Raw genomic sequence first — 24,829 nt, 5'->3', positions numbered from 1 at the left:
GTGATTTTATAGTTATTTCTTTATTTCTTTAGAGTGCTCACCTTGGCCCAAGTGATATTAGGAGATGGGTCTCCATGTGCTTGGCAGGGGATTATCAGCTCTCTACCTACCTCCTGCAGGTACTCAGCCCTGGGAGACATCTGAAATGAGGGTGGATCCTATGAAAAAAAAGAGGCTGTTAATCAATCTTTAACTGATAATTTAATTTAAAAATCTATTGTTTTAGTTTTAAAATGTGATTGACAAAGCCACAAGACAAGAGCCCCCTCGCTGTCCGATTGGCTGTCACGTATTACTGTGACAAACTTAACCCTGGTAAAATGACTATAAAGCATATCCATCTAATGGCTTATTGCTATATTCTAGAACCACCCCCAATCTGCACAAAAGTGTACAGCGCACAATCCTTTACGAATTCGTCCATACCTGTAGGATAACTTTGGTGGCTTCAGACTGACCCATAGTTCCATAGCTGTTGTAGGCTGTGCAGGTGTACATGCCTACTGCATCATCATTGGCTGTGGCTATGAACACAGAGCCTTCTGAATTAACCATCCATCCTGGGTACTAAATCAAGACAGAGAGGTTCAACAGAACGTCAGTGTTAAACAATAAAGTTTGTGATGCCTGATCAGATGGCTGGGCAGGTCCTCAGTACCTGGTCCAGGTCTAGAGAGTTTCCATCTTTGGTCCAGTTGACATATATCATGGGGGGCTCAGCTTGGACTGGACACACAATTTTCCCCCCCATACCCACAGGGAGGTAGGTCTCCCTGGGCATCCGTACCACCCGTGCAGGATCTAAAGAAGGGAGAAGGAGAGAGTGTAAATAATAAGTCTTGCCTTTCATTAGAAAATTTTACATGACACATCAACAAATGAAAGTCCTCTTTGCCCATTTTGACCCTCTCTATATACTTCTATGCAACCTTACCTTTTTTTTTTTTAACATAACTTACGTTTGACTTTGAGGTAGGCAGAAGCAGAGGGTGGAGTCAGTAGCCCATTGGTGGGTATGCAGGTGTAGTTCCCTGAGTCTTCTGGGATTAGTCCAGGAATTAGGAGGGTTCCATCCACTAGGATCTTTACACGAGACTTTAGAGATCTAGGAACACATGAACACAGTGTCTGTGAAAGCAAATTTAGGTAATTGGAGTAAAAAAGGAGGGTTTTGTTTTCGCTCTTAAGGGTGGAGATTTTAGAGATGTTTTTCAGAAATCCTATTGTAGACTGAAGACATTTCTTTTTTTATGTGTTAGAATATTTGTGGATGGGGACTAATATAATTTTGCATGTCAAATTAGTGACTTGGACTTCTTGATTACTAGATAACCAACTGTTTTACCATGGGCTGGAGTCCCAGACGCAGATTAAGGCTAGCCTTAAACTAAATTACACCTTCAGTGATGATTCTTTATTATAAACATACACTTGAAAATGGCCCTATACGTGTTATAAGTGTGAAATAAGGTATAGACTCGAGCAGTAAACAGCAGCATCATCCATTTGCATTTAGAACTCACTCAACATGATAGACGTTTTGTCCTTCTTTCCACCACTCATATGTGAGGTTAGATGGATATGCATCAGCCTGGCACTGCAGAACTGCATCCTGGGACATGTTCATAGTGGTGTCCTCTGGGGAAATGAGGATAACTGGAGGACCTATTTAAGGCCAATGAAAGAGTGTCAAAAGAGTGTTTCACTTTACAAGCTTGAACATAGGATTAGTCATGGCTAACAATTCACTTTCATTCATAGATAGCAACATTGGATTTTTGACTAATCTTTTACATTCCTTGCATGATGATCTATAGCACATGGTGGTCCTAGAAATCACCCACATAAAGGCAGTGCACTTCAGCAGTATGAGCAATAGGTGGCACTGTTTATTCAGTAACTCTAAAAGCAGATGTTCTTAGTATTTCTAAGATGCTGGCTTTAAACTAAAATTAACTTTGACTTGTCTTCTACCAGGACAAAAATACTAAGGGGTTGTTTTAACTTTTCATTTAAGTCAAAATAGGTCCAGAACACAAAGCACTGATTCTATAGCTTAGGCTATAGGTTGAATCCTCTAAAGTAAAAGGAACCTGGTTAGGCTCTACTGGGTTAACTAGTTATGACTGTTTTCTTGACCAGGTGCATGAGACAGGGTCACTGACCTTTAACCTGTAGCTGAGTAATATGAGTCAGGTTTCCTTCAGTATTAGAAACATGACACTTGTACATTCCTGCTGTCTCCCTGGTAACCTTGGCCAAAGATAAGGATCCATTCAGCACCTGATTGAAAAGATGAACATGGGGGTTGAAAGAGAAATTTAACATGTATACCTGTGTAGAATTAGTGCAAGTGATGGGTTGCTTTGATTCAGTCAATGTTCATTTACATCTGCACCATGGCATTCCACTTCATTCTTATAGTAAATTTTAATCTTTTTCTTTTGCCCCATAATAAACTTACTGATGTTCTGTTTTAATAACAAGATTAGGAGTTTAGGAATTTGTGGAAGTTCCACTATTACCTATTAAAATATGTTTAGCTATAAACAATTATTCTTTACACTAAATACACTAAATACAATAAAAACAATATTAACAACCTTTCACACGAATCCAAAATCAATACCTTTGATAACACTGCAAATTAGGGGATTTCTAATTTCAAAGAGTGTTGAATAGGATTTTTGCCATGGTTCTTAAAGCTTATTAAAATTAGCAACACTTGCTATCAAAGTACATATCTGAGAAAGGAACAGTGACATTAACTCACTGAACTAGGTTTACGGGTTGTAATACCTGAATCCTGTCATGTTTCTCCACCATGCTGTCATCTTTTCTCCAGGTGACAGTAGGTTTGGGGTTACCATGAGCACCACAACTGAGGATGAGGGAGTCCCCTAGTAAGACCTCCACAAACGCAGGGGGTGTCTTTATAAACACTGGAGGAGCTGCAGTGGAGAGAAAAGGACAAGGAGATAAGCAAACATAGTTTACAACATCAGATGCATTATTCCCTTATCTTTTCGAGCATCAACAATGACTCAGCTTGACCCATCATCCTTCAAGACGCATGAGAGACAGGCACCTAGACTTTTCTCTATCCTGACACAAAGTGGTAGAATAAACTTCCCCTGGGTGTCCCAAAAGCCTAAACACAGTCCCAAGACTACCTAAGCTCGCCATCTTCAAACACATGAAGACCTATCTCTCTCAACCGCTCTTTACTCAGCACTAACCTTGCACTTAATAAAGGTTGCAGCTATGCATCGTGTAGTGTGTATATCTAGATGATCAGTACTGACTTTTCTAATACAGGGTACCCTGATACTGATACAGGGCTAGGGTGCACTTCTGTAAGATCACTCTGGATAAAAGCATCTGCTAAATGCCACATATGTAAATTTTAAAATAATACCGAATATGTGATGCATGACTAAACCCCTTAAGCACAAAACAACAAAGTATAGACAAACTTGGTTTCACACAGCTCTGTCCCCACGAGGAGACAGTAAAGGGAGTAAACATAACCTGCAAACAATGGTATAACAAGGAACTATGCAGGGACTTTGCGTAAAGAATGCAGACAGAACAGAAACTTTGGAAGAACAGCCTCTCTCTTACTCAAATAACTGATTGTTATAGTAACTTGATCAGCTGAAGGGAGGTGTTAGCATTTTCTGACCAGAAAGACAGGGCTCCTCACTCCAGCATAGATGTGAAATGTGTGTGGGTGTCATGAAGAAGAAGAGGTGACAGTGTGTGTGTGACTCTTGCGAATGTGTGTGAAAGGCATTGAGAGGTGCAGGGTCAATGTGTGAATGTGAAAGTGTAGTTTCTGGTCTCTCTCTCAAACACACACACACACACACACACACATAGTGTGGTGCCAAAACATACAGGATTATACAACAACAGTGCAACAACAGTTCAAGTATTTGGAGGCTGCTTGCTTAAAGCAGTACAACTTTCACTACATTGGTAATGTGTACATCAACCATGAGAATGGGGGGGGGGGGGGGGGGGGGGGAGATGTGATTTTAAGCATGGCATAATTTTTCCTGCCAGAAACGCTGATCACCTGGGATGGTCATGTGCAACAGTCTGTAGAGTTTACTTAGAATGATGTAATAAAGAAATCCAAAAACATCCATTTCTGCAGACAGAAACTCCTTGTCTATGAGAAAGGTCAATGCAGAATAACAAGACTGGTTGGAGCTGACAGAAAAAATATGGTAACTCCACTCTGTACAATTGTGGTGAGCAGAAAAGCAGTTCTGAATGCACAACACATCGCTCTTTGAGGCGAATGGGCTACAACTGCAGAAGGGTTCCACTTCTATCAGCCAAGAACAGATAGCTGAGGCTGCAGTGGACACAGTTGACTATGTATTATTACGTGCAAACTTGCAGAGAATGTCAACATATTTTCACTCAAAAATCAACAAGACATTTCCAACAGGAGTATACATAGGAGTATAAATCACTCGCTCTGCACTCATTAAAAACACCTGGAACACTGTACACTTGCTGGTGTACATTTAGTTTTTAGCTTGTGAATCTGTTGAGGCACATTTTGGTATTTGTCCTTTGTATCTGATCTCAGCCTAGAAGTGACGCTGATGCATGTAAAAATCCCAGAAACACTGCTGTGCCTAACACGCTCTAACCATGTCTACTACAATGTCAGTGTCACATGGTAAGTAGTCGCTCCGGTTTCAGAAACTTGCCAAAGATGAATGGGGTGACAGGGGATTTCCAATTGTACATTACATTGAAAGTCTAAAACAATACACTTCTAAAGGTATAAAGTAGCCATTTCTGTCTAAACTAAAATGGTAAAAATTTGGTCACCAATGTTTTTCAATTTCACATAACTGTGTATTTGATTACACCACCAGAGACACAACTTAACAAATGAAGCGCGCTGTCAGTGCTGTCACACCTGTGATGGAGAGGAAGGTCCATGTGCCGTTCCTGAACTCATCTGTGGTTCTGTCAAGCAGAAGAATGCGACACTCAAACCAGCCTTCATCCTCTAATGTTAAATTGTCCACCAGCAGAGAAGCCCCCTGTGTCAGAGACACACGACCTAAGGGGAGAGAGAGGAAAAATAAAACGACAGAAAACTTAATAAAGATAAAAATTTTAAAAAACTTATTTTGTTATCAGGCACACATCACACAGAAATACCAAAGAACTACAGCTGCCACTGCAGTCAGGTGTTCCTCCTCTTTTTTTTTTCTTACTGTACAAAGCAAAACAGCAAACATCAACAGACAGGAATGTGAAGTTGCATCCAAGGCCAGATGCTTCTAAAAGTGAGAGAGTTCTGAGAACTGAGGTTATCTTTAAATAAGGAACAGGAATAAAATTGTGGCTGATAAAAGCACTGGGGAGCTGCAAAATCTGCAGCTGCGTTGACAAAGAAAAGCTAAAGCATTCCAGCCAGAAACACCTGAAAAGGAAGTGATCACACATATCATTTATTAGGGATGTGGCCCATCATTTTGAGCTTGAGAACACAGACACATAGTATAACCACAGTCTCTCAAACTGACTATTCCCCTTGACCGACAAAAAAAAAAAAAACACCACAAATAACTAAGCACTTACCAGCGCCTGGGCTTATTGTGCTGTGCTTTACTATGAATTTAGTATACAGCAAGAGAATAACTAAAAACGTGAGATGAGCCAGACTCACACTAAAACCTGCAAGAGAACACCTGATTTCCACACTGCTGTCACTTCACACACCCTCATGGAATTTGGAGTGCAGGAACAGATGTGAAAGCACTGGAGGGAACAGCATTTTCAGCATTTCTGCCTTTTTCTTTTGAGTGATATGTGACCACAGATCTATGTGGAAATCATCAGCATGTATGTCAAACACATACAACAAGCACATGCAACACATATGGCACACACATACACACACACACAAACAAACTCTGTCTCAAAGCTGACCACCCCCCCCCTCCTTTTTTCTGGCCACTGTTCTCCTTGTCTCCTCATTCTACTTCTGACAACTCCTGGGTCTTTGAAACTTGATCTATGTGTTGCCTAGTTACAGAAGCCGCTCTTTCAAAGCACTGACCGGCCCCTGCTTCCTCCTCGAAGGCCTCCCCTCTTCTTTCATTCTCTCCCTTTTCCACTGAAAGCTTTTTTCAAAATTTCAGGGTTTTAAACGATAACACCGTGGACGCCAATTGTGCCCAAGCGGGGGACATTTGCTCTTTCCCGGCGGCAGCAGTTGGAATTCGAGTTCTATAATGACGTTGCGAAGAAACCTGAAAAGGAAAATTAGTCTGCGACAACTTTCCTGTGAAACAGTTTGGTGCCGATACAATACAAACATTTTCAGGTTTCCTTGTTTCCTAGTAAAAGAAAATGACTAACTACAGGACTGAAATGTTACAGGCATGTGAGTTAAGGTTAAAAAGGGCAAGTTCAGACTGTGACAGACAGACACAGGGCTTCTTCTCACTGGCTTCAAATGGAGGTGTAGGTCAACGACAAAAGCAGGCTGATCTCACACTAACGCTGTAAACGGGGACATCATTGCTGGTGTACTATGCAGTAGTTTGTTCTTTAGGTGTATTCTGTAGGGTAACAGGTTAGGAAGTAAGAATACAGTTATTATACAGTGTATTATTGGGTCAAGGATAATTAATGGTTAAATAGCTGTATTATTGCTACTTGTGGAATGTTAATTAGTGGTAAATTTTGCATTGCACTTTACTATGAAAACGTGCCCCCCCCCCAATATGTTAAGCTTGTTTCCTGTAAAGGAATGTCAACTTATTTTTACTGCATTCCATGAGCTAATTAACAAAACATGTACTTTGTATTGGGGTGACAGGAAGTGTTCTTTAAAACACCTCAACAAAGCCCTGCTCAGTACAGGTCACACACAATTCATTAATAATTAGGTCTCAACATTATGACAAGCAGAAATCAAAGTAAAATGCAATAGAGACTTCTCCACAGGAGGCCGCCCCAGGTATGAGAGACAATAAATCAATGAAGTGTATTAGCCTGAGGGGCTATTTTTCAAGGCACCATGTTAAATTAGCACATACACTGACTATGAATCAGCCTCAGAATAGCCTGGGGCTGCCATTCTGTGTAAACTTTTGCGGTCTGGAAAGATTTAACTGCTAAAGGGGTTTGCATGATAAAGGCCCCAATCCCGCCACTTATAAGGGAGTTAAATAGAGGGGTCTCTTTCAAAGGGAGTGTCTGTGTTTATGTTCTCATAAAAAGGGGTGCTGTGATCATGGATCAGGAAGGGTAAGGTTATTATTAAAAGAGCAGGAAGATGGTAAATGTGTGTGGAGGTGATGGCAGGTGTGGTGGAGCCTGGACAGAATCTGCTCTTATCTTTGCTATGAGCTCCTCCTCTCCCTTCCCATTTCCTTCCAGCTGCTTTATGGTCCAAACAGTAGTGAAGAGTATTCTGTGTGCAATTAGAAATCTCACAAAATTGCAGTCCTGAAAGCAAGTTCCTTATCTGTTCTCCACAATGAACACTAATAGTGAACTTAGAACTATGGCATAATCGATATATCAGTTAGCTGATTAAACAAGGTAATGTTAAAGTTGTATGTACTGAACAGCACATGCGGTTGGTCAGCGTTTTTTAAACACTGGTACTAGCCATAATTTTCCAAGAAAAGCATATGTTAAACGTATCACAATAAGATAGCTTGTTGTCATATTATACACCTCTACATAAACATACACAAATAAGCTAACTATATGAGCAATATCTTAGAGCTTTTCTTGCTGCACATGAAGCCAACAAAACTAGGGTCTAAATGATATATTAGTTAGAAAAATTATTCAGTAAAACAAAATTTAACTAAAACCTCTTGAGTTTCTCTTGGTTTCATTTCTGCCCATGTGCCGGAATTTTATCTCTTTAAAACTTTCAGATCAGTTGGACACTACACAGTTAAATTGAAAGTAGGCAAACAAAATGTTCATTCAACTACAGTCAAAGACCTCATAAATCTATATGCATACACTGTTTTACACACACAAATGTACACACAAATTAGCAGACTGGATGTGCAATATCCCCAGCCTGTGCAGCACATGTATTGCCAACTGGTGTGGTGAGAAATCTAGCCCCTCTATTGGACACTTTAACCCTTTCCCGCTGCGGACTGTCAGTCCATCAACGGGAGCTCGAATACAGCTTGCTGCCGCCCCTTTTAAATCTCAGGTTACCATAGTGATGGAACCAGGGGCCGGGAGTTTGGATTTGAATTCAGTTGCTGTAGAAACAGGACACGGAGAAATGACAGAGAGGGAGGGTGGATCACGGGGGGAGTGTGTTTGTGTCTGTGATTTTGAGAAATGACACACATAGGGGAGGAAAAAAGGGACATGTTTTGATTCAAATTGGCTAAAAGCTCATGACGGATAAGGCCATAGGCAAACGGGGGAGAAAAGACAGGGAGGGGTGTGTGTGTGTGTGTGTGTGTGTGTGTGAGAGAGAGAGAGAGGGCTGTTTTTATTTGAATCACAGCTCAAACAAAAGCTTTGCCAGTGACTGGCAGATGCAGGTTTGTTAGGGTTTAAATGAGGAATTTCACTTAGGGCACAGCCATCTAGCATCTCTGATTGTTTGTTTTTTTTAAGAACTTTACATTAGCATACACTCAAAATGAAGACTATAAGCGCGTACAAACTTGAATGTGTGAACATAAAACAAACAAGTAAACAACCCCCCCTCCCAACCACACCCTAAACACACCCACAAAATTCTCGAACTCCCGTTGCAAGTACATTGCAGAAATTCCTTAAGAGGTTTTAGTGGGGACTGCTGGATCAATAAACTCTCCACAGCCAATGAGCACTTGGTGACCTTTGACCTCCCTGACCCCATAACTTTCGGCCAGACACGTCTATTACTCCACACAGAGCTATGCTGGCATAATGGCCAGTTCATTTGGGTCAAGGCAACCAATCACAGCCCAGCAATCCCAGACAAAGACAATGAGATGCGTCTCGCTATTCCTCCTCAGCAAATACTCACACCACCTCTATTCTTCCTCCCCTGTTCTCGCGCTCCCTGTCTTTTCTATTCTGTCCATCTCTAGCATCCCTGTCTCTGCACTCCTTTATTTCTCTTTCCCACTCCACTTCCTGTTCATAAATTGCATCCTTTTCTTTTCACGTACCATTATACTTTCTCCTTTGTCTTTCAGTATTCTTTCAAGTTTTTTTTTTATCTTGCCATCCGTGCTCATTTACACCCATGGTCTTCTCCCCTGCCTATTTTCCCCTTCAATCTTGTCTTGTGAGTCTTATATTCATTACATTTTTTTCATCTCCCACATATCACATGATGTCTCCCCACCCTCCCGGGTCCCTGGTTGCTATTTTGAAACGTCTGTCCGATGTGCAGTGGAGGGTGTAAAAGTAGGGGCGGTGGGTGCCTCTGTGTTGCCCTGGCCTGTTTGTAAGAGCCACAGTTAGGCTTTCACCCCTGTGGGTGGTAGGCAAAGGGAAAAAAAAACAAAAAAAACAGAGCTGCCAAAAAACCCAGTTCCACACATGGCATCATGTTCTTTTTTGTACCATACTCTCAAGATACAGCAGCAGACACACTGCTGAGCTGAACTGCATCCACCAAAGGTTTTCCTCCTTGGACCATTATCTTCTCAACAGTGAGAAAAAATGAGTATGCATAAATGTCAGCTCAACTGTGCACTGAGGCAGCCTCTTCCGTTGGCTGCACGTACCGTTTAGTTTAGCCTAGTCCATCTTTTCCGTTTTGTTTTGTTTATGCTGATCTTCTCCATCCCCTCTGCAATAACCACTCCTTTGTCTGTGCTCAGTGGAATGTACATGTGCTTGTTATATCGGCTGCTGTTCATTGCCCCATACATTAACACACCCATGCACTAGGGTCCTGCACTGCTTGCATAATGCATATGCTACAATAATACACAGCACCTATGGAGGAGCATGGATTATTGTGTTTAGGAGGGCATCAGGCTTGTTTTTCTTTGTTCCACCCTGTACAGGATTAAGGGGAGACGTGACCCTGCTGCATTTTGGGATATGTTTTGATTTGAATACAATCATAAGTCTAGGGGGCCCCCCCTCCAACCCCCCACCTTCTGCTTTCCCCCGCAATCCCCCACCAAACCCCATCCCAATCCTACTCCACGCCCCCCTAATCAGTTTAACCCTCTTATGAATAGCCCTTTGTCATGGGATAGATTACAGTTAACTCTGTCCCTGTCGCCCTCTCTCTCTTTCTCTGCACCAGCTAACAGACTGAGGCTCAGGAGCACATGGGTAAGAGTGAAGCAGCGCCGCTGGCATAGCCCACGGGCGTGGATCAACAGTCCAAACACTTACTGCCTCTCCCCTCAACTTGCTGCTGCTAAACAGTCCCCAAGCTTTATCAGAAAACGGCTTTATCATTTAAATGGCTCGGAGTCTCGGTCAGTAATTCTAAAACGACTGGGTGACTCCTGAGCTTTGGTATGTCTTGAATGTTCACAAGGTAGTGAATGATTGCCCAGTTTAGTGCCTGAATATGAGTTTCAGTCAACACTGCACTGACATTTCTCTGAGCAAAGTCTGCTCAGCATGCATATCAGAATGTCAACATTTTTTACAATCATTTATGGCTTCTGTTGTCAAATTAATGACATGCCAAAATCTTAGCACACATCTTGATGTTTAAGACGCATTAAGTGAACGTTCAGTAAAAAATAAAACATTTACACACTCACCTATCCAACGTATGTAGTTCATCAACTAAGACATGTTTGGGATCAAAATTTAGCTTTTGCAGATTTGCACTGGAGCTATAGGGCTAATGGAGTAATGTGTAATGAAAGCTGGACAATAAATATGTGCTGACTGCAGGCATGGGCGATTTAATGTGATTTAAAAATTATATATTTTTATTGTTTGATCCAATTATTTGATTATTATTTGTCCAACTACCCATAAACTCAGACACTGCCAGAATCAAGAGCCAGTTTTGTTACCTAGAGAGAAAGATCACACATCATGCCTAAAGAAAAGAAAACACACATAGTAAGTGCAACACTATTATTTTATTTAATTCTATTTAATTATTCAATCTCCACCCACCCTCACGCATCCACCAATGATTATCTGCAACTGTTGCTTGGCCAGATTTGCTAACAACTAGGGGCGCTAGTCTGCTGGAAGTTTGCTGATGCCTTGAGTTAGCCAACTTCAAACTGCGGTTGGCTAACCTGTTAACAAAAAAGATAAAGTGGAATTTATCCTGCTAAACAATTTTCTGGAGCATCAGCTAAGCTCAGATTTATGACTTAAGTTTCTAGTGTAAGTCTTTTTTTTATAAAATCAAATACAATTTTGTATTACACCTGATTGTCATAAAGCAGCTTTACAGGAATCAGTAATATGACAAGAGATCAACAAAACAAATATAAAACCCCAATTCAAAGCAAGTCAATAGCGACAGTGGCAAGGAAAACCTCCCTGTAAAGCTGTAGGAAGGAACCTTGGGAGAAACCAAGACCCATGATTGGGACCCAATCTTCTCTACTCTAATAATGACATGGTGGTATCTTGGTGGGAGAGATTGCTGTTGAAACTTGTGAAAAGTGGTGATTTCCTGATCCCATCTGATTACTGAGCACAGGCTCCCTGGGCTTGTGTGCAATTTAGCTAATAGCACACTAGCCTAGTTGTAGTTGTGATGTGTAGCTACGTGGACCGATTTATGACAGAATTATAAAAGTTGTTCCATAAAGTGAAAACAAAACATGTAAGGCTAAATGTATGATTTATGGGCAGTATTTGTAAAAACTATGTAATGTTTGGTGGTGATAGTTTGTCCTGTGGGAAAGATTTTGTTTGGAGATTATACAAGAATGTTTCAAGGTGATCTACTATGGCTTTTTATGATCCAAAGCTTGAGGTTTTTGATGCAGCGTGCAGTCCAGTTTGCAGTAACATTAGTCTACATCAGAAATCACAGTTTTGTCATGTTGTGTTAAAACCATAGAGCCCACCACCACCTGTAGCCCTTGGGCCCACAAGTAGGTTAAAGCCCTTTTGGTCATTGAACTATTAGAGTTAAACATTTGGGTTGTCAATTTAAAGCAGTGTTGCCTTTCACCTGAAGCTAAGACCTCCAGAGAGCCAAGCTCCTGACCCTGTGAACTCCTTCACAGCAAGATGGATACAACTTTGCAGGTTCCGCTGCCACTACAGTCACCCATGAGTAGTTCCACTCACAGAAACCTCCTACATGGCTCATGTCCCACTCTGACTGCGTTCCCAGATACAAATCCTCCCCAAGGAGGAAGAACCAAGCATGGCAGAGCCATACAATAGAGCCCAAGCACAATAGTACTCTGATCTGGTTCCTTCATCCCTCAGGTAAAACCTGAAATGATCAGTATGAAGTAGCACATAGCTTTGTTACAACTGGTGCACCTCAAAGCTTTCAGAACAAGGCATCCATAAATATGGCATATGTTTTTTTTATGCTGCTCGGTCACTGTTTGTTGACCCTGTGTGTGTTCAACTTGATCAGTAGAACATGTTTGACAAATTTATTCCAGTCGGCTGTAATTTTTGCTTTTGACCTTCTTTCCTTCCCCTGATGGACTGAGCATTTGGTAAACAACATGCAGATCAACTAAAGAAGATAAAACCAAGATATGTCTATCCTGTTTTGATCAAACGAAAAGGTAAAGTCACTGTATTACTAAGAAAGTTCAGGCATGAATACATGTAAAGGGGGAGAGAGTTCAGAATGTTTACAATGGAGTGATTTATAGTCAACAGAGGGAGGCGATTATTTTTCATGTGTAGTGGTGACATGTGGGACCTTTAGAGCACAACATTTTAGAAATGTGGTACAACTTCTCAACCCAAAATAACAGGATGACATCTCAAAAAGTGTGTAGAGGAAACAAGCCTGTCAATACAAGTCAAAGGTCAACCTTTTAGATCTTAACCCTTGAATGCTGACATTTAAAGAAACATATTGAAAAAGTTCAAAATAATTAGTTTTGCTTTGCTTGTGTCACAAACTACCATTTAAACAGGTAAATATGTATAGGAATATATCTGACATTTCAATCAAGTATTAAACTTTGTCATCTGTGGACAGGCTCTTTGAGAAACCTTTGCCGCACATCCAACAAATAAGAGCACCATCATGCGACCTTTATATAGGGGCAAAAAACATTCGCAAGTGAAAAGTCCAATTCCAAATTTACTCCAGAATTAGAGTTCAAGGTCACAAGGCCAAAGTCTCTGAAAGTTTATCTGACAATATCTTGGATATGAAAAGGTTAAAAGGTTGATTGAGGGATTTCTAAGAAGGAGGAAGGCTAAGAGGTTAAAACCAGGCTGTGCTGCAATCCTAAAACAGACAGACAGTGATAGAGACCTGCTGAGCCTGAATTGAGAGTGATACCCCCTCCCTTCTCCCTTACGGGGGGCTTTTCCTCATTTCCTTGTGCTGGAGGGAGGAGGGGGGCATTTGATCTGGCACTGCTTAGAGTAACACGCTCTGACAGCATCAGCTAAGCACGTAGGCTATATCTTTACGCTGCAGAAGCTGGCATGTTCCTGTCTGTTAAACTCATCCCATCTGAATTCTTCTGCATCAATCTCTGAGACCAAAGTTGTTATAACTTGAATAATGTGTTGGTTTAAACGTCTGGTTCAGCTTTAGATTTAGTCCAGCTTTACATTTAGTAGTTTCATACACGGACCTAGATTTCCAGTGTAAAAAATAAGGTTTCAGCTCATCTTCATGGGCAAGAAGCCACAGTCGTCTGTATACTTTAGCCCTTTGCTCTCTAAATGCGGCCTTTATGGTCACAGTGCCTTGATCAAAGTGGCAGAGACATGTTGTTGCTGATTACAGCAAAGCAGAGGAATGCAATTAGCTCTCATGCTAATCTGAAACTCACCTGATAGACTATCATACACACAGCAGGGTGGACTGATGACTTCACTTGGACACTACTCTAAGGCAACAGCTTCTCATGTTCAATGGTAATCCCAATTGACATTTGGAGTCTTTGTGGGAGTTGGCTTTCCAGAACGTTTCAGGATTATTATTATTTTTATTATATTATTATACATTTTTTATGTAGGAATACAGTGACAAAGACTTGTGTTATACAATACACAAGAACGTCCTATTTCATAGTTTTTAGTGTGGACATAAAAAGTAATTTTAATTGTATATCAAATTCACCTTACAAGTCCCTGACAGTCGTGGAGTCCATGTATGAGCATGTTTATTTTGTAGCAGGGTTATGGTTAAAGACAAGGGAAAGCCAAGTTTCATCTTGTCTTTCGCGGCATGGGGTTTTGTGGTGAAGGCTGGGAAAAGAGACAGCTACATCCTTATGCATTTTAATTTGAGGGGAGAATACATTAGATGCCCGGGACCAACATGCTTCATGTCTTGCCAGCTGGCTCTAACATTAGGATGAAATTACAAGCAGAGATAGTTTGGAAAGATTGGGAGGGGAAGAGGGGAGTGAAGAAAACGTCTTAGGCTATTAACTTTTCATCTTTAGCACTATCATTAACTCTTGCACTCAGTTTATATTATTGACGCGCTGTGTGGACGCTTCTGTACACTTGCCTTACCTTATTTTTTATTTACTGTTCTTAAAAATGTTTCCATCAGTGCACTCTGCACCTTTCCCCCCCTTGCTCATTATTTAAGCAACGTTGACAGCCCCAAATTGATTTTGCATCAGCTGCTCTCCCTGAAGGAGTCGCATGACTGATGACTGAGAGCAAGGGCTCGGGTCAGGCCGAGCCTCATCTGTGCTGCGGCTGCTCCTGCCGGGCCTGACGTACCACAGCCCGCTGGGAAAACAGGGAAATTTCCATTCGCTCTCTGATCAAAACCTGCTCAAATGATGTAAACAGGCCACAACACCAAAGCTGGTGCGTCAAAGATCACTGGAGAAAGGGCAATGGCTGGGATAGTGTAGCACAGATTTTTGGTTCAAGCAAAGACCATATAACACCATCATACTTGGACATTTTCTAAATTCATAATTATACATTACATTTTTTCCCCATACTAAAGATATTTTTGTAGAATAATAAATAATCTAGATTTTAATCAGACATTTAAAATAAAAATAAATAAAAGAGAAGAATCTAAAAATTGGTAAAAAAAAATAAAACTGCCATGATGGGGTAAGACCCTCCTTTTTGTCTGAATGCAGTTACTGTACACTGTTTGTCAAGGCTCTCCTGCATTGATCTAAACCTTTTTTAATAAACATAAATTTGATCAGTCTTAATAAACATAAATTTGATCAGTTTACTAGAACTATGGTAAGAGTATCGCATGTAATTTATCATGGTCTTTTCAATAACAAACTGTCATATTGTCCACAAGCGATGGAATGGGTTATTGTGGCGGGGGAGCAATGGAGGGAGGGAGGTAATGATAGCTCTCTGTCTTTTGTTCTTCCTGAGACAATGACGGGATTATGCTTTCTAGAACAAGGAGAGTATATTATCATCTGCACTTCATCCGTTTTTCTTGCTGCAAAACAGAAATCTCTTCTTAGTGGGTCAGAAGCATAAGGTCCAAACACAGACGCAGGCGCACTAATATCAGCCCAGTGGCCTCACACACACCCAGCCGCAGTTTAACCCCACGCTCTCTAATCCAGATCCTGCTCAATACCCAACACCCCCATGGGCTGCACTTGGACTCCCCCTCCCCCAAAGGCTCCTGCCCTCTGGGTCCATTAAAAAAAGCCACCCCCTCTTCTCTCCACTTCCACGGCTTCTCTTTTATTGCCATCGCTCCCACACACAGACTCAGACACACTCTGCCTAATTACAGGGCACTTGTTGTTTGGGGTGGATTACCTTTTGGGGGGATATTCTTTCAGCGGAATGCTCCACGTTGTAACATTAAGTAAATATCAGCGCCCTCCCCTTACCCTCAACTATCATCAAGACAAACAGCTGTATTTTGAGTTACGTACTTCTCAGAAGAAAAAAAAAATCTAAAGGACCCAAAAGGGTCTTATAAATTGTTCTCCTAAATTATTCTGGAAATCTGTCTTTCTGTTCTCCGACAAAAAACAAAAGGCACTATCATTCTCTAAGGAAGGGATAAATGGCTGCCTTTGGAGTTGATCTTAACTCACAGCAAAGGTCTTTAAGTCATATAGAACAAAAAATACACAGACAGAATCATAATCCTGGTGATAAAACCACACTTAATCTACTGCTGTCCTTCTATGATATGGTAAAAAAAAAGCAATAGGATACAGAGTGTGGTTGTAACTTACCTTTATAGTTTGGGTGCACGCGTGGCGTGTAGCCTCCGAATTTGATGAGGACCGGAACGTTATAACCCAGTCGTACCCATTCCACCACATGCAGAGGAAAGAGATTTGGGGACGTTGCCCCATCTGATGTAGCGGTGAGACTACATCCCAACTCAGCCGACCCCCCAACTCTTCCTCTCACCACCGGTTCAGCACTCAGCGAGGGACCTAGGACAACACATGCATGTTTGTTTTATAGCTTTAGTTGTGGTGTTATACATTATGGAACAAATTCTTAAAATGCCCCATCTGAGGTACATATACACAAATCAGCCATAACATTAAAACCGCCTATATTGTGCAGGTCCCCCTGATGCCATCAAAACAGCTCTGACTCACAAAAGGCATAAACCACCCAGGCTTGGACCACTTTTTGGAAGATACTGACCACTACATACTGGAAACACCCCAAAAGAGCTGCCGGTTTGGAGTTTCTCTGACCGTCGCAATTTGGCCAGAGTCTAAGTCGCTTGCCCATTTTTCCTGTTTCTAACACACCAACTTTAAGAACTGACTGCTGCCTTGCTGCCTAATACGTAGATCCCATCCATTGAAAAGTGTCATTGTAACAGTAAGTAAGGGTTTGCGATATTGACAAAAAATTCTTGATATTTTCTGGGATTCTGCCGATAACGATAATTAGACGGTACTTTTCATCCTTCAAAATGTGTTTGGAAAAGTCTTGCATTGCGTTTTATCATTTTACTTTATGTAGATTCAAGATCTATTTCGCTTAAACAGTAAATTATGTGACTGCACCAGTTCTTATATAAGTATACAGGGGTCACACTTTCTGGTATTTTGTCACCCCTCTACACTTCTAGAAGAAACAGTGCAGTCACATAATCTAATAATGGCTGTCTCTGTATGACAGGACAAGCCAGGTCTAGCAACTAAATACAACGCTGCAGACTGGCCGGGTGTTGGTGCTTGTGTTTTATCTCCTAGTGCAGTGTGTTCTCTCATTTTTAACTCCAGTCATTCCTAGGCAGGATACTAGCTTGTGTTGGGGTGAACTTATAGGCTATGCTCGCGCGCTGCATGCACCCCGTGCACATGCGCAGTAGTCTATCCCATTAGGCTAATGGGCGCGGTGAACATGTGAACTAAGACATGTTTTGAGTGATTTCCACAAATTGAGTGACATAAGTTCAATAATTAAAAATGAATGATTTTGGAATAGTATCCTCAGCAGAAACACAGGTTTTCCAGGGCAATTTGTTTCTGAAAATGTGCGTACAACATGCACGCACATGCCCAGGCCAGAGCAGCAGCTGGTAATGTGTTGACAGTTGTAGGGAACAAAGTTGTAAGTACAAAAGAACTTGTCACTGTGTTGAGTGTGATTTAGCCAGCAACTCTGTCCAATGCAGTTAACCAAAAATCTCTGGTACTGGATAAATAATGACCATGTTTGTATGTATCCCCATTTGTTGCATGTTGTGGTGTATTTGGTTTAGCCTTTACACTGCTACTCACACCCACTGGATGGAAAACTTTGTTGAGGAACGCTGCAATTGTAGAAGTTGAACCAAGTTCCAGCACAGTCTGGATCATTCCGTCCCACCCAACACCCAACACCCAACCCCCCACCACCCACCCCACACCCCTGTCAATAGTGTAAACATTTAGTCATTTATTCAAGTTAAAACAATTGCACCTTATTTGTTCAAAAAGTGAGAAAGGTCCAAAGGATGCTAAAAGCAACCAAAACAAAAAAAGGGATAGAAAGAAAGGGGATTGGTGAATTGCTGAAGAAAATAAAATGCAAAAACATTTATACAGAGGCACACACAGTCCAGTGAGATACACAAACTCAGGGGGCTGGTAAGGGGGATGTATCATGCATGTAAACTAATCTATGTTAATAAGATGGAACTCGGCCTGCATATCCAAACATCCATTCAAATTGGAGTCTGAGCTACACACTCGTCCAGTCAGTCTCTATTTGGGGTGGACTCCTGTGATATCTAGAAAGAAGACCTGTATTGTGATGTTGAGCCATCATGTTGGCATCTACTTCACTGTTCAAAGGTTTAGATTTTTTTTCCCGTTTTTTAATACAGAATGACAAAGCTATGAATGATGCTGAAATTAATGAGCAAACTGTATAACATCAAGATCAATGTTTGTTTAAACGAATAACAAAAAAAAATCAAATTTAATATTTATACATACAACAAATTATTACTGTATAAAAATAATGAACATCCAGATGTCCTGACGCTGGCCTACAAAGTCAAGACTGGACCAGCCCCTCCATACCTGATGGCAATGGTCAAAAGCCGGTCTGCACCAAGAGCCCTTCGAGCTTCAAGTACGGCTCGGCTCGACCCGCCATCCCTCAAAAACCACGGAAGACAAGCGTCCAGACTTTTTTCTGTCTTGGCACCAAAGTGGTGGAATGAACTTCCACTGGGTGTCCGAACGGCCGAGTCGCTCGCTGTCTTCAAACGCAAACTGAAGACCCACCTCTTCAGAGAATACTTGGGCGAATAGAGTACTATGGTCGCCTTATTGTATTGTGTTTAGTAATGTCTAAGCTTAGAGGTATCTTTGAATTATTAGTCTATTCTAACTAGCTAAGGTTTCTTTCTTGGGTAAATAGCAAAGCACTTTGTAAGTCGCTCTGGATAAGAGCATCTGCTAAATGCCATAAATGTAAATGTAAATTTCTAAAGTGGTGATCAAATATCCATAAAAAGTAGATAACATGACTTTAAGTTATTGATTATTTAGGAATTTCTTCTTGCTCCTAAAATTCTTGAAACAGGCTGCAAAGCAGACCATCATCCTTGATTGCAAGTCCTGCACCTCGTCTGGCACTGCGATTAGGGCTAATCTCTCAAAGATGATGCTCTCTGATAGAGCGCCCCCTCCTCATGCTCCTGCTGCTCCTGGACCTGCTGCCGTATGCACATGGCCTGTGACCTAGCGGTGCCCCCCACCCTGCCCCCAGCACACACAAAACCCAAATGAAAGCGTGCCTTGAGTGAAGGGGAGAGCCTAAATCCCAGACTGATCTAAATCCGGATTTGTAGATTTCATTTTTTTGCACCCCCCCTTTCACCCTCAACATGGTCGGGTGTCTCCTTCCAATACTACCTCCACTCTGTCTCACGTTTTTTTCTCACAATATGTCCTTATGCTCTGGGAGAACACTGGCCGACCCCCCCCTGCTGTGTTTTTATGATACACAGTTTGTGCTCAATAGAGAATGAGTAGCGTTGTCTGGCCATTCATGAACACAAATTAAATTCCACCATTGAGCTGATTCAGTAAGATTGAATCTCTTTGCCCCTGGTGTTTTCCTGTGATTACAGACATCTTGGCATCAGATGTCTACTGTAAGCTGATAAAACCGAATATTTATTTTGTACACACACAGGGTTGGGGATTGCATCAATGAGTGACAGCAAGGGATGTAGGAGGGAGGGAATGTAGAGTGAGAAAGACCCTAATAAAACAGACAGTGGTACAGTCATATAGAGCATAAATATGCTAGAGTACATTCAAATATTTTAGAGTACAGACAAGTACACTACAGACTATAAGACGGTACTAGAGAATATCAGAATACTATAGGGCCTAGTCAAGTAAACATACTAGAGTATGGTCTAGTAAAGCCCAGTTTACTACAGCACATTAGAAATACATAGGACTCAGTTCATTCCCATGTAGGGTACAACAGTAGAGCACATAGTTGAAGAGCTTACCCAGAAGACAGAGGGTGGCAACGACGGTGACACCCAGAAGCCAGAGTCTCTCCTGTCCCATGGCAAACACTCACACACCATCACATATCCCTCCTGAAAAATAGAGAAAATCACCCAGATCACTACCCTGCTACAACACGTACAATGAGAAAACTCATCTATATATTTGCCATTAAATTATGATAAAGTTGAACAAATATGCAACAGTGTGTGATTCTCATTTGTTCTGAAATGTGGGAAACGAAATGATGAAATTAAATACATGCTCTTTAAACCACAGAACCAAATATTCACAATTTTACCAGTCGCATATCTGCCAAAACAAGTTTGTCAGACAGTGTAAAGGGCATGCAAGCATGCATTCTTTCCTTAAGACTTCATTGCAGCATTACAGCAAACTGTCTGGGCTGTGGTTTGGAACGGGGAAAAATGCATTAGTTTTTCATGGAACAGCCACCGTACTGGCTTGTTCTGCGTGGTGTTGTATTGTCATCACTTACACATTCAGCTAAAGGTGGAAAATTCATTTAGAGCACAGCATGAATACTAAAATGTGTGATAGCAGATCAAGTCTAAAAAATTAGGGTGACAGAGCATTGCAGTCATTAGAGACTGACACAGCTAGATCTCCACATGCATCGGCCTCTGACGTGCTCAGGCAGATTAGCCTTGTCTAAGCTTATCTGGATGACCATAGGGATGGTATCAAATGACTGTTAAGTGGCTTGGGTGAAGGGACTACAAAACCTGGAATATGAATTAAACTTCAGTAAACCCTCGATCAATAGTGTGTGATGTGGCTAAAGCATTATGATACTCTAAGTCACTTTTATAATTTGTGCCTGATGATCATTACTTTTCTTACTCCTACCCAAAATGTAGAAACGGTGAAAGAGAGAGAAAGAGAGAGAGAGAGAGAAAGAGAGAGAGAGAAAGAGAGAGAGATTTACAGGAATATATTATCTGCTGCTCTTTCTGGCTCACTGCAAAGCCGTGGATGAGTTGTGTTTCAAGCTGAATGGAAATGGAAGTTGGGGTAAATTTAATAACATGCTGGCAAACATTCACACGGCTGAAGTACCTGAGAGCAGCACCCTCTTCTCTCTACCACACGCAATCAGACACTCACAAGCACGCCACGTTCAAAGCCACTAATACCAGCTTATTACTTTAAGTTAATTACATCAACGGTAAAGCCGGGTGGCTATTTTAGGAATGCATGTGGCACATTAAATGTTTCATGCAAACATGTATCATGATGCATTAACACTCTAGTCCAATGTTTAAAGAAACTCAAAACTTTTTAATAGTGCTCCTATGTGACTGCATCCCTACTTCCTTCACAGTAATGAATGAATTCCTCATGGCAGGCCTTCAAACTTTTAAGAGTTCAAACTCTGAACTTTCTGCACCACATGATCTGTCTGCTCGAGACAGTGGAAAGTAAGATTCCTTGGCAAAGTAGTATCGCTCAGAACAACCACAGGTATGATGCAGGCCACACAGTCCTTCATATTCCATTGCCGCCGTTTTACAATCTGTATTTATGAGCTGAGTGGAAAAGATCTATTAATCTTTTTTTTTTACATACTTTCTGGGCCACTGATCACAGTCTCATCACAATGATACAAATTGTATGAATAAATTATGGCTACATCTAGCCTTGATTTGGGTCATCCCTGCCCAATCCAAGTCTTTCAAGGCAACTTTGGTCCTTTAAATTCACTCTACTAAAGTACTATCAGAGCCATACTGTGTAAATGGAGAACGTTTGGTAAGGCAATTTGGAATAGGATCTTCCCAGTACAACAACCTCCCAATAGCAAAACATAAAATCATCCAGGAACTGGCAAAGAACCTAACAACATCTAAAGAACTCTTGCCTAAACTAAGGTCAGTTTCCATAGTTCAACTACCTGAAATACACTGGGCAGGTATAGGATACATGGCAGAATTGTACAACAGTAATCTCAAATCTCAGTAAGCCAAATAACAGGTTTATAAATGCACATCAAGTTCACTCAATTTTAGACAGCTGCATCTAGTGTGAATTCTTTTGGCCCATGCTGACTCCCAAAAACCTAACACTGCTTTTCTGAGTAAAAACCTCTGTGAATCATAGTGTAGTGTGGTGATTTGGGGATGCTTTACTAAGAATATGGTAGAAGAATATGAATTTTGTTCTGTATCAAGAGAATGCCAGGTCATCTGTCCGTGATCTGAAGCTGAAGCACAGTTGGTTAATGCAAGCAGACAATAATCAAAAGCACACAAGCAAATCTAAAATAATTTATACTTTTGAAATGGCCTAGTCAAAGTCCCAACCTGTTTTGGCAGGACATGAAACAAGCTTCATGAATATCTTTCTTCAAACACACCTTTCCTCACGGCAGCTAAAAAAGTCATCTTTTCTTCATCTTCATTAGTCCACAGTACTTTTTTCAAAATGCGCCTGGCTTGTTGACATGTTTCTCTATGAACACTGAACACTGATTTTTGTGGTGAGGACAGTCAAGGTTTTCTAATGACATTTCTATGCACATTTGTGTATGTGTTGCCGCACAGTAGAAAAGTGCACCACCACTTCAGAGCGTGCCAAATCTTCCTGAAGGTTCCAGTTCCTCACATCATGGATTCCACAGGATGCAGGCTTGAGATGGACCTTTATGCTCTGAGTCTGGATGGCCCACAACAGCAGAAGACCACTTCAGGTTCCACTTTTCTCAGTCACTTTGGGGTTTGTTAGTACCAAACAACACTGCCTAAAAACCACAGCCTATTTGATCACCGTTGCTGACCATGTGCGTCTCTTCATGACAACTATGTACCCATCTTCTAATGAGCACTTTGAGTTGTCTCTTTGTGTGATCCAGAATCTCCAATGAATATTTCCAACATCTTGTGAAAAACCTGCCACGAATAATTGGAGCTGTTTTAAGAACAAAGTAAGACCTTGTCCAGTATTAGTAAAGTGTTACTAATAAAGTGCTCAGCAAGTGTAAGTTGTGTAAGTAATTTGTTTGAGAAAGATATGGTTAGAAAGGTAAAGAGTGAGTGATGGAACAACAACTACAAATTCTAATGTTCAAACTAAACAAACTGGTCATATTTCATGAACACATGCCTGGAGGGGAATATGATTTGAACAGCAGTCAGTGGAATTTCGAGTCCACAGGCTGCTGTACATTTGGCCTTCAAACAAGGCATTACAAAAGCCTGCTATTGCACAGGATTGGCCCGCATTGCATGCAACTGCATCATTCCGAGGCAAAATGAGACTTCCTCTGCAACAGTGTGTTTCCAAGCGAAACCAATGTCACCTCTGACATAAACAGCACACCCTTCAGACACCTCAAAAAAGCATATTCTTTCGACACTTAGACTCAAGGATGAGTCAGTGTGAGAGATGAAGTCACCACATAATACGTACAGCAACGTTCAATTATTAATTGCATTTGGCCAATTCCTAACTGATTCCATAACTGATCTCTCTGACATTTCTCATTCTTCATATGTAATGCTTTACAAATGCTTTACTGATACTTTACAAATAGACCCGTGGTGTTTGTTAAGATTCTTGAACCACTAAACTATGGCAAAAACATCAACCATCTGGTTGTGGGGGCGTTGAAGCAAATGTGGTACAAGCAAATGCATCAGATCCAAGGTTTATTATCAAAAAGATAGTTTTGTATACATACATATGACAGCACGGTTAAGCTGAATTCTGCGTTAATATCACAGTTTTTTACAAAACTGTAGTGTTCACTGGATAATCCTTATGCTGTGTTCTAACTATTGCCAAAAAAAATTCACTGCACTTATGTTCCGACAGAAACAGTACGTTGTATTCACACACACGCCACTTTTTGTCGTAACAACAAAACAATAATTCAATCCTCTCCGGCCTCTCATGGCTTATTTCTTTATTTTATCTTCCTGATGGTACAGAGGGAGCTGATCCAGAAGCAGAGCGTAGACGCTAAGTAAATGGAGCAGGGCTGGGCTTTGTGTCGCTCTGCATGTAGCCAGGCTGCCCAACAAGGCCGTCTTGTCAGAGGTTTTCAGAGAGAAAGAGAGAACAAAGTCTACATGCTCAGGAAGAGTCAAGGGGAGGGGAAGAGCAGTTGGCCAACACTACATTACTGCCCCTTACCTTACAGGTGTGTCCCTGTCTGAAAAACAATACACTCTTGGTTCTCAGAGTTTGCTGAACCAATGTGCAAACATTTATTTAGAGCAGAGAATGAGGACTCAAGTATACGCTAAAAAGTAAATATAGTCAAAACACAATGCAAAATTGATGAAAGGTGTTTTGCAGGTAATCCTTAGCACAGGTGTCCACCATATTTACAGGCCATTAGATCTGTGGAATGTGCTTCTTTGACACTTAAAGGTGCCCTGGAATAAAAAAACTGTATTTGTCTTGGGCTATTAAAATGGGCTACTTCCAAAACCCCAACATATCATAAAACACATACCAGTCCACTACTGATGCAGCCACTTTAAAAGAATATGGTGCTGTGGATACTTGCAGTTATTTTCCTAAGATAATATTTTCCATGATTGTGCTTCTGTAACACTGGACAGCAAAGACAGCTAGACTTTGCTAGAGACCAGAAAACACAAGCTGTGATTCTTGCCAAAAGGTGTATTACCAAGTACTGGCCAAAACGTTCCTTCAAGCCCATTTTCTTTTTTGTTAACTTGAAATGGTAAAAGATGGAAATACAAAAATGTAAC

General features: G+C 41.1%; 1 protein-coding gene across 1 annotated transcript in view; it reads right to left on the bottom strand.

Moving 5' to 3' along the window:
- Positions 1-24,829, bottom strand: part of igsf9b (immunoglobulin superfamily, member 9b) — a 39,640-nt gene that overhangs the window by 9,590 nt on the left and 5,221 nt on the right. Inside the window, exons 2-11 of the mRNA XM_072681946.1 lie at positions 20,087-20,179; positions 16,332-16,538; positions 4,946-5,092; positions 2,800-2,951; positions 2,166-2,283; positions 1,524-1,665; positions 960-1,105; positions 659-801; positions 427-567; positions 42-158 (exon numbers count right to left, since the gene is read on the bottom strand). Of these exons, the coding sequence (XP_072538047.1) occupies positions 42-158; positions 427-567; positions 659-801; positions 960-1,105; positions 1,524-1,665; positions 2,166-2,283; positions 2,800-2,951; positions 4,946-5,092; positions 16,332-16,538; positions 20,087-20,147 (1,374 nt within the window). The 5' untranslated portion in view covers positions 20,148-20,179. The remainder of the gene's footprint in view (positions 1-41; positions 159-426; positions 568-658; positions 802-959; positions 1,106-1,523; positions 1,666-2,165; positions 2,284-2,799; positions 2,952-4,945; positions 5,093-16,331; positions 16,539-20,086; positions 20,180-24,829) is intronic.

Source organism: Salminus brasiliensis, chromosome 6 (genome assembly GCF_030463535.1).
Source record: "Salminus brasiliensis chromosome 6, fSalBra1.hap2, whole genome shotgun sequence".
In the NCBI taxonomy this organism is placed as follows: Eukaryota; Metazoa; Chordata; class Actinopteri; order Characiformes; family Bryconidae; genus Salminus; species Salminus brasiliensis.
Note: the sequence above shows the minus strand (reverse complement) of the source record. Positions and strands in the feature narration are given on the sequence as shown.